The following is a 9,983-nucleotide window of genomic DNA, read 5'->3' as shown; positions in this document are numbered from 1 at the left end:
CTCAACCAACTTCCTCTTGACTGCTTTTCTGTTTTGTTTCTTTGTTTCTTTTTGGTTTTGGTTTGTTTGTCTACCCTCCCTCCCAAATTCAAAGCGTCTTTGGGTTCAAGAAAAGCGCTATAGAAATATCATTTATTATTATTATTACTTATGCATCTAAGGGTTAAGCTAATCGGCTGCTAGTTGTGGCTTCATTTTAGTTTTAAAGGAGAAAATGTCTTAATAATCACGACACTCTTAAGTCTTTAAACCTGTCAGGCAGCACTTCAGACTAAATGTTAAGGTTTAGCATGTATTAACACTTTTGTAATGCAACATATTGTGCAAATGTATTGTTCTTTAAGCCTGGAGAGTACGTACAAAGTCGACCATGACGAAGTCGTCCTGCTGCCCCGATCCCTCCGAGCCCTGAGAGTGGAGGCTGGCCTGCAGAGGGGAGGGGCAGGGGGGCGAGTCCGGAGGCTGCACCTGCACAGACACACACACAGAAAGTCCTTACTGTAGAAAACTTGAAACACCTTGATTTGGCTGTATCTGCGAAACATTTTGATATATAATAATAATAATAATAATACAATAATCCTTATATTTATTATAGCGCTTTATCAATGACTCTCAAAGCGCTTTACAAATACACATTACACATACATGTAATGGTCATCTACTGCAGAGGTTCCCAAAGTGGGGGGCACGAGATGATTACAAAATAAAAATGGAAACATTTAAAAAAAAAAATTATAAAAAAAAATTGATAATTTTTTTTAATAATTATTATTTTTTATTTATTATTAATAATAACGTTTGCATAAAGACATTTTCAGGGGCGGACTAGCCATCTGTATAATTTCCCCGCAACGAGGCTCTGTTTCTCAAACTTTACAAACAGCTGGCTGAAAAGTTTGGGAACCCCTGATCTACTGTATGGTGTCATAATATCCATTTAAACACAAATCAAATGATCATACTGCCTGATATAAAGACACATTTGGGACATCATCTTTGTTTTGATAGTTACCATGGGATCATTCTCCTCTAAGTCCAGGCCCCGAGGAGCAAATGCAGCAAAGGGCAGGTCCAGACTGGCTGCTGTTAACTACACACACACACACGGAACTTAATTACGTGTACTGCTGCATTTTCATCACTAGGAGAGTTATCCTCTTGAGCAGGATGGAGTGCGTGACAAAACATCTACGTTCATATGTTTTTAAATCAGAGTGATCAGTTTGGGATTTACCTGTGTGTTGGGTTTATTGACAAAGGCTCCAATTTTCCTGGTGAAGGCGTTGAGCGACTCCACGGGGTCAGAGGGAGAGACGCTCCTCCGCCCTTCATCCCTCCTTCTTTCTCCACTGTGCGTCAGGCCATCGTCATCACCACTTTGAAGAGAGATGTTACCGTTTAGACATTTCAGATTTAAGGAGATCTATGTGACGCACATTGAGTCCCTCTTCTTTCCCACCGTTCACAATATCTCTTGCTAAAAAGCCAATATTCAACATATGGCTCTACATACCAACAGATAACATCTAGTTATTTCCTTAAGACGGTTACATCTGTGCAGATGCTGAGCTGAAGTTAAGTTAGTAAATCAAATATGTTTTGAATTACCTGCCACCAGGAGTGTTGGCAGCTTGTTCTACCGTGAGATGAGCATCAGCTCCATGAAGAGGTTGAGCAGGAGCCAATACCACTCCTCCGTGCTCCTTCCCAGCATGCAACGCCTGAAGAGGAAGAACAAAGCAGAGTTATAGCGGATTCAATACAAATATGTATTTTAAAACTTAATTTTTCAGATGGGAAATGTAGGCATCCCGGACATACAAGACTCATATAGCTATAAGTATGTATCAATAAATGTGTATGTGATGCTTCACCTGGCTTGCAGCAGGGGGACACAGCTCAGCAGCTCCAGCTGGAGGGTGATATGAAAACCTGGAAGCATACAGCTACAAAGACAGGAAGAAGAAGAGGGATCATTCATCACAAAACACTGCAGCGTAACATTGAAGACACACTGTTGGATGACGGGGTTTAAACTGTGGTACATAATTACTAAAACATCACAATGAAACAGGAGATAAGTGCTTAAAGTGATGGAGCCTCACACAGTCAAAGCCAATAATGATGCAACACACACATCAAAACACATGACAAAATGTGAGTGATCAGCAGTTTTTAGTGCAGTTTAAAAGGTGCATCACACACTTCCACAGTGGCCGTATAGACTCACAGTGTGAGTGACAAGTCCAGGAGCCAATGGAAGCGGCAGACTGTCCAGGGGGAGGGGCTTATACAGTTTACAGGGCGAGGGACTCAGTGTACACACACACTGACCAAACGCAGACACAAACACACAGATAAACATACAATTAAAAAAAACAGGAAAAAGAAAACGGACAAAGAGAGAAAAAGAGAAGGTGAAATAAAAATCAGTTGTGAAAATGGAGAGCAGAAGTCACAGTGTAAAGAAAGAGATGTTAACGAGGATTAAAGGAGTGAGTCGTGTTACCTGTGAGGGAGGGGAGGTGGAGAAGGAGGTGGTGCAGACCTCCTGGGAATCCTGAACTCCTACATATCCTCCGTCCTCATCGTCTAGAGCTCTGAACACACACACCACACACACACATTATAATATAGATGATTTCAGTTCTTCACATCCTACTGGGGGCAGACAAGTAAAAAAACACAGAATTGAATTGACCTTATTTTGTCCTTGAAGCAGGAACATGTCATAGTTTCTTTATTCTGTGGATGCAAAAGATGTTTTGTAGCTACCTGTAGTTGCAGGGATGTCCCATGTTTGCATTACGGTGGCCGATGCCAGGTGGATCCACAAAGTGATCCACGATGATCCCCACGATGGGAGCAGACCTCTCAAACTGTCTGCAGAAAACCACAGTTCAACCGTTTACTAGTGGTGCGAGTAGTGAAGCACTAAAGCAAAAACCTAACCATCTCTTTATCCACTCAGAAAACATTAATATTAATAAGCTCATCATCATTTTCTTGATAAGAACACTGTGTTGTTTCTCATGCTGGGTGTTAATTACCTGTTGGACATGAATGCCAGGTTGGTGCGGTAAGCGCATGACAGTGTAACCGTGCCAACAGGTGTGCCAACAACACCGACACGCACCGTCTGAAACCCTTAAAAACAAACAACAAACCTCAGTAAAGAAACTTGAATTTGTTTTAAATATAGGTTATAGTAAATGATGCATTGAGAAGGAAAGTAATATCTAAATGTTATTCTACTGATGTTAACTTCTATGTGTTTGTGGATTAATTAAGTGTTTAAGATTCTGATTGGTGTTTTATTGTATGTTTTATTACTTTTAAGAATAATAAACATGTCTAATTAATATTTAATCCTGTCCCATAACACAAATACATTTATTTCTGAACAAATAACTGGAAAATATTTGTCTTTTCAAGTCCATTTGCCCCTTATTCTATAAGTTATAACACACAAGTATATGTGTGTAAAACCTTCCTTTTGTAATGTTTACGGTCAAATAAGTTGACCTTAAGCTATGAGTGTTGTTTTCTGTGATTTACGACATGTCCGTCAGGAAGCAGAGTTTAAGGTTACCTTCTCCTAATCCACTCAGCTGGACTTCCCCGAAGTAAATCCTAGAAATAAGAGAGGCAGAGACAGATGGTGACACATGTCAAACATCAACTCAACGTAACAAGAGACCAAACAAAGCTGCTGCAGTTTACCAGCTGTTAGAGAGCCCACTCACCTGTATAATATCACATAGTCGTGTCCCTGCTTTCTGGACAGTTTGTAGGCGGGTGTTACTCTGGTGATGGCCAGCAGAGACTTCAGAAGGACAGACAGACGGTTGTAGACTGTGTACGACACCTTGATGTCCTTATCACACCTGCAGCAGAAACAATGACTCATTCAAAATCAGCAGTGTGGCGGCATTTCAAATAGATGTCAGCTTAATAATACGATGGAGCCATCAGTGTGTCTAACAGTCTTTGGGAATCTGTTTTGGAGCAGCTTCATTTATCTCAAGCAGTAACAAAGTGGAACAGCAGTTTTTAAACAACAGCAGCACTTCAGACTACAAAATGTCACGAGCAGAGACAAAGTAAGCCCTTTATAACTTAAAGCATCTGACAAACGCTCCGATTGAATTTTCTCCATTGTTCCTTTGATCACAAAGCAGGCTATTTTCACAGTGTTGCTCATGATGAAAGGATCATTACATCACAGCACAGAGGTTTATTAGCTCAGACACTGAACTGCTCATCAAAGCTATTCATGTGCATAATATACAACACACAGAAACTCTGCAGCACTTAATATATATTAAAAACATGCTAAATGTACTCACTTCTCATTCATCTCCAGACACCATGTCTCCAACTCCATTGAGTCCCCCTGAGTGAGTAAGACAGAAAGATTTGTGAATAGGAAATGTAAATAAGGTTAAGATAATTGTGTGTTTACTATTCCAAAAGTAAGAGGAATGTCAAACCTCTGACGTCTTCAGGGAGATCTCGACGCACATGGAGCGCCCGATGCCTGGGAGTTGTCCAGCCAGCGCCTTTTTAGCTTCATGAGTCACCTCTGGGATGTCTTTGATGGCCAAATTAAACTAGAAGAAGTAATAATAACAACAAAAATTACTTAAATGTACACTATAGAAGAAGATCAACCATCCAAGCCAGATACATTTATGAGAAAATCTACACTAAACTGTACAATTTCGATGGTGAATGGTCAAATATTTTACCCAATCAGAGCCAGTAGGCGATGAGGACGAGCGAGTGCATATCTTCTCTCCAAGCCGCGCTTGGACAATCACCTGGACAGTCTACAAAGAGGACATGAGAAAACCATTACTAGTCAGTAGGAAATACAGATATATCAGTAACAACAAGTATCTCAAAACCTGTGCAAATAAAAGTGTCTCCAAGTAAAGAGTGTGGGAATCAAAGCTTCTGCTAACAGAATGAGCCCCGGGCGTTTAGACATCTACAATCAAAGAGGCTGCATTACTTTCCTATGTCGGAAACAACAACCTCATATAGGCGTGTTACCTTTAAGGCAAAGAACTTAATGAACTTGTCCAAGTCTTTTTTATCCTGGGGACTCAGGCCACTCTCCATGTTGTCACGACCCTGGGATCAATCAAGAAAATATTATCTACTGTATAGCACCGTGCTACACAGTAAAGCAATCATACTAGTACACAACACAGCATGTCAAATATACAATTAATACATTTGTGAGCAAAGACAAATGTTGCCACTTACTGCAGCCATAATTATAATGAATTGTAATTGTCAAATACAAATAATTGCCAAGAAAAGTGAATTCATGTCTTGTAAAATGTGTGAATACATGAATCGTCAGTTAATAGAAAGATTTGGATCAAAACAAGCCTTTTTTTCAACCAATCAATTAGTAACTGAAAGCAATGCATAATACCTAATATATAATATAATTCTGCTTGAAGTAGTTCTAAAGGAAAATACTGTTTATCACAATTATTTTAACCCTATTTAAGCATCTGTTTCTGTACAAGTTAGCAAGTAAGGCCTCCTCATTGACATTAAATTATCCGGATAGTATTTGGAGGTCATGTTAAACGACACAATATACTGACAACCAGCTTTTTACAGTGCAAAACAGCACGTTATTTTCTTCTTTTTTCGTGTAAAAAATAAATGTAACTGATATTTACTAACCGTTGACGTTGCAGCTAATGCTAAGCTAGCTAGCTGAATAACACGCACTTAAAATGTATCACAAAACAACAACACTTACATTAGCTTTTCCCCTGGGAACGTAGCTTCAATAAAATATAACTTAATTCAATATAAATGGCATAAAACGCTGTGTTTTATGAACATTTAAAAGCCTATTTCAGAGGTAAACAAGGACGGAGCTACTTCTCTGTTTATCTTCTCCATGTCGACGTGTTTGTATGGCACATCGTTCACTGCGGCACTTTCGTTGATTTGAAAAAAAATGTAAAAAATGTTAAATACACAATTCGTTTTGTTTGCCTTTTTATTCATAGTGTGTTTTTTTTATATTGGTACTATATTGTTTTAGTCCTTGGTAAAAAAACCTCAGCCTTTTAATAATGATAATCTGCAAATGAACTACAAAATGCATCTTCCTGTGTCGAATGTGCGCCTGTGCGTCAAACGATACGTGTTCCTGTGGCTTGTTTTGGTTGACAAAAGCTGCATAACTTCTTCAAATGTAAGAGCCTTTTTCTTTACCATGTACCATAATTGCAAAATGCTTTAACTTCCATTCAAAGATATCCAGCTGTGTGTGTAAATAGCCATGCATGTATTCAGAGAAACGCAATACTGAACGTAGGAAAGCTCAAATGCTAGTGTGGTAGCTACATAGTTAGCATGTAGTATTCAGATATACAGTAATAGCAAACAAACAAGGAGCTTTAAAACTCGAGGACATGCCGAAAAGTTAGCCATTTTGTTGAATTGGCAGTGTGATAAGATACAAATAAGTGACACAGCAAGAATCTTCAAATTGCATTATTATAAATCCGGTTTATTGCTAGGTAGGTTTTCATATACAAGAACATTGCAGTGGTGTATTGGTGCATAAACAAAAAACATAACGATAATACAAAAAAATACATACTATTTAGAAATGTGTACAATGTGTGGATACAGCATCAACAACAATTCATACAATATCTTGTTCTGTGCATGTTAACTGTATTGAAATGTACAACTATACCTTGATTGATAAATGTATTATTGCCCACAGCATGGCGATCCCTATAGCCATCTTGGACTGTGACCTGCTGTTACACGGTCGAGGACACAAGACCCTAGACCGCTTTGACCTGGACTCTGTGCCAGACCACTTGCTCCTCACACAGTTTGGCTTCCCCAGAGAGTTTATACTGTATCTGGTGGAAATACTCCGGGAGGTAAGTAGATGATGAGCCTGAATTTCAATTATCTCATCCAATTAATTATACGTTTTAATGTGTGTGGATGTTAGGCTCTGTGCAGACGTACTCAGCGGTCCAGAGCCATCAGTCCTGAGGTCCAGGTGCTTGCTGCTTTGGGGTTCTACACGTCCGGATCCTTCCAGACATCGATGGGAGATACAATAGGGATCAGCCAGGCGTCAATGTCGAGATGTGTGTCTAACGTGACCAGAGCCCTGGTGGAGAAAGCTCCAACGTTCATCACATTAAACAGGTGTGGGACCATGATGATGAGTTACATATCACTGGGATTATCAACATGCAGCCTAAAATACAGACAAAAGAAAAAGTAAATATTAAGAAGAGGATAAAGACTGACAGCAACTATTAATGTTTCCCACACAGAGACCCCTCCAGCACAGAGCAGTCCTTCCATGAGTTTCAGAGGGTGGCAGGATTCCCAGGAGTCCTAGGGGTGCTGGACTGTGTTCAGGTGTACTATAATATACTGCATTAACACTTTAAAACTCTTTATACAAAGTTTACAGCCTAAACTGATCACCTCTTCCCCTCCAGGTCACCATCAAAGCTCCTAACAGCGAAGACTCGTCCTACGTGAACAAGAAGGGGTTTCACTCGGTGGGCTGCCAGCTGGTTTGTGATGCCAGAGGATTGTTACTCAGCGCCGAAACACACTGGCCGGGAGGACTCAGAGACACAGAGGTTCTAGAAAGATCTGCTCTCCAGAAACACCTGCAGGACGCTGAGGAGGGCTGGCTGCTGGGTGAGACTCGGATTTCACTCTTCTTTGCACACAGTCTGAAAAAAGGTCCAGGACTAACGTTATTTTCTGATTTCTGCTTCCTAGGTGACCGTCGTTACCCTCTGAGGAAGTGGTTGATGACCCCGATGGACTGCCCTGAATCCCCAGAAGAGTTACAGTATAATCTGGCCCACACGGCCACTCATGAGATCGTGGACAGAACCTTCAGAGCCATCCAGACCAGATTCAGATGTTTGGACGGCACCAAAGGATACCTACAGGTACGCAGGTCTCCAGATTGATTTCAGACCAGGGTGTAATACTTTTGTGATGTGGGCTTGTCTCTTCATTCAAAATCTTAGCAAACTTATTTTATCTTGTCTTTCATCTGCACCGTCCCCTTTGCTGCTGTAAACCATTTCCTGAATTACTTTTGTCTATCCTTCTGTGTGCATTTATTAATTGAGATCTGACCCCATGAACCTTTCCCTGTCAAAGCAATATTTGAGTCATACATGCTTTTGTGGCTGAATGGTATTCTTTCTTTTGCATCTTGTCTAAAAAACCTGCAGTATTCTCCGGAGAGGAGTTCGTCCATCCTGCTGGCCTGCTGTGTTCTCCACAACGCCTCGCTGCAGTCGGGGTTAGACGCCTGGACTCTGGAGCGGACCGACCCTCTAGAGCAGCCCGAGACTCTCGAGCAGAGACCTGAGGATCGAGACAGCCTGGCAGAGGAGCTCCGGAAAGACCTCATCCTCAAACACTTCAGCTAAACTCAAAACAGATCAGGACTGGGAGCAGAGCAAATCATCATTTTCTGTTCACAAACGACACATTTCAAGCAAGAAAGGCCACAGACACAGTGTTGCTGATGCAGGTTTTTTATATTTTGCTGGTTTCTACTCTACTGACTACACTAAGATAACATAGAAGTATATGGAGGAACATGCAGGACGCTATACAACAAACTGAGACAACATGGTACCCGAACACATTTGAAATAACTGGAAGTGCTTCATTATTCTCTCAGAATGTGGAATAATGAAACACTTCCTGGTGATTAACAACTATTAAAACTGTGACCAGCTGCTGTGTTATCAACGTTTCTTTACAGGTGGAAAAATTCACCCTCCCTTTATGTTTTATTCCCTCCCCGCTTTACATTTTGATTCCCCAAATATCCAATTTTCTCACGTGATTCCACAGGTTTCAATCTTGGACTATGTCACAATACAAAAAAAACAAGGCCCTTAACAAGGTTATTTACAACAACTGCACATTAGGTGGTCAGTATTTATGTACACTGGTGCATTAAGACGGTATTGGGTGAGAATGACAGGATGTTTGTGTAACGGGCTGCAGTCACATGATGTTTTTGTGTACACACACACAAAATGAAATACAAACAGAGATGAATAAGAAACATTTGTAGTGTTTTGGAGATAAAAAATAGAAGTTCTGAGCATTACATCATTGTAGTAATGAATTAAAGGAAGTGGATGGGGGCAGTGTAAAGCTTTTAGTTTTTGAAGGAGTACCATTAAATGTTTAGTTTTTTCTTTCATTGTCAGAAAAAGTGATTGTTGTAATTGTCCCAATGGTTCCTTCAAAAGTTGGCGATAACAAAGCTAGTGGTTTGTTTTACTTCCTGTATGAGTCCCCTGATTGGCTTCATCAATATATACACACTTTCTACAAACAGGAATAAATACAACACACACTGCTGTCGCATGAGCACATTTAGCATCTACGGTGAAATGAATTTATGACAAAAAATATGATAATTGCAGATGTTCTAATTATTTAAGATGGTGCTTTTTTATTTGGGATGAATTTCTTCTGCTTTTTAGGTTAAGAAACTTCACCTTATGGCTAAAAAAATAGATTTTAAAAATACATTTTACAAGCTAGTGGCATTTCTATATCACACAGGAACCAAATGGACCTTTCATGCGACAGCAGGAAACATAAACACTGTATTACAGTTGAAAGACAAAAGCAGATCATGTCAAAGTTTACACGGCACACCGTCATGTAACACTTCATCATCCTAAATGCAAAAACACAACATAAAATTCCCTTTTTTTTTTCTTGCATAAAATAAATATGCTCTTTTTTGATGCTCGGAATATATTATAAGTTGTATTTGAGTGTTTTTTTTGTAAACATTTTCTAGAAAAAACAATAGAATAACAAACTTAAAAACACGTTCAGTATTTGTTTTTTTGCTGCATAAATTAAATATGCATTTTTTTCGATGCTGCAAATATATTACA

The 9,983-nt window shown here is 39.7% G+C and overlaps 2 protein-coding genes across 3 annotated transcripts in view; one reads left to right on the top strand and one right to left on the bottom strand.

Annotated features, from left to right (window-relative positions):
• Positions 1-5,944, bottom strand: part of atg13 (ATG13 autophagy related 13 homolog (S. cerevisiae)) — a 57,785-nt gene extending 51,841 nt beyond the window's left edge. Inside the window, exons 1-16 of one of the 2 annotated variants that reach the window (XM_010775257.1) lie at positions 5,792-5,944; positions 5,062-5,142; positions 4,755-4,835; positions 4,497-4,616; positions 4,353-4,399; positions 3,750-3,890; positions 3,596-3,636; positions 3,054-3,150; positions 2,779-2,886; positions 2,513-2,603; positions 2,234-2,332; positions 1,878-1,949; positions 1,612-1,724; positions 1,238-1,379; positions 1,016-1,093; positions 361-468 (exon numbers count right to left, since the gene is read on the bottom strand). In XM_010775257.1, coding sequence (XP_010773559.1) covers positions 361-468; positions 1,016-1,093; positions 1,238-1,379; positions 1,612-1,724; positions 1,878-1,949; positions 2,234-2,332; positions 2,513-2,603; positions 2,779-2,886; positions 3,054-3,150; positions 3,596-3,636; positions 3,750-3,890; positions 4,353-4,399; positions 4,497-4,616; positions 4,755-4,835; positions 5,062-5,130 — 1,407 coding nt within the window. In that variant the 5' untranslated portion in view covers positions 5,131-5,142; positions 5,792-5,944. The remainder of the gene's footprint in view (positions 1-360; positions 469-1,015; positions 1,094-1,237; positions 1,380-1,611; positions 1,725-1,877; positions 1,950-2,233; positions 2,333-2,512; positions 2,604-2,778; positions 2,887-3,053; positions 3,151-3,595; positions 3,637-3,749; positions 3,891-4,352; positions 4,400-4,496; positions 4,617-4,754; positions 4,836-5,061; positions 5,143-5,791) is intronic. The other variant, XM_010775264.1, reaches the window with a different exon arrangement.
• Positions 5,945-6,169: 225 nt separating this feature from the next.
• harbi1 (harbinger transposase derived 1) lies at positions 6,170-9,689 on the top strand. Its single transcript, XM_010775277.1, has 7 exons — positions 6,170-6,235; positions 6,776-6,941; positions 7,016-7,218; positions 7,350-7,437; positions 7,521-7,728; positions 7,813-7,988; positions 8,280-9,689. Exons 2-7 carry the CDS (start codon positions 6,777-6,779, stop codon positions 8,478-8,480), a joined length of 1,041 nt encoding a protein of 346 aa, XP_010773579.1. The 5' UTR covers positions 6,170-6,235; position 6,776; the 3' UTR covers positions 8,481-9,689.
• Positions 9,690-9,983: the final 294 nt, after the last annotated feature.

This window comes from Notothenia coriiceps, unplaced genomic scaffold, assembly GCF_000735185.1.
Source record: "Notothenia coriiceps isolate Sejong01 unplaced genomic scaffold, NC01 NC01_scaffold00000339, whole genome shotgun sequence".
Taxonomy (NCBI): Eukaryota; Metazoa; Chordata; class Actinopteri; order Perciformes; family Nototheniidae; genus Notothenia; species Notothenia coriiceps.
Note: the sequence above shows the minus strand (reverse complement) of the source record. Positions and strands in the feature narration are given on the sequence as shown.

Bases quoted from the DNA above. Each gene is read 5' to 3' on its own strand.
- harbi1 (XM_010775277.1), top strand. From the start codon at position 6,777: ATGGCGATCCCTATAGCCATCTTGGACTGTGACCTGCTGTTACACGGT. The intron at 6,942-7,015 runs GTAAGTAGATGA...TGTGGATGTTAG, and splicing joins TGGTGGAAATACTCCGGGAG to GCTCTGTGCAGACGTACTCA. The intron at 7,729-7,812 runs GTGAGACTCGGA...TCTGCTTCCTAG, and splicing joins TGAGGAGGGCTGGCTGCTGG to GTGACCGTCGTTACCCTCTG.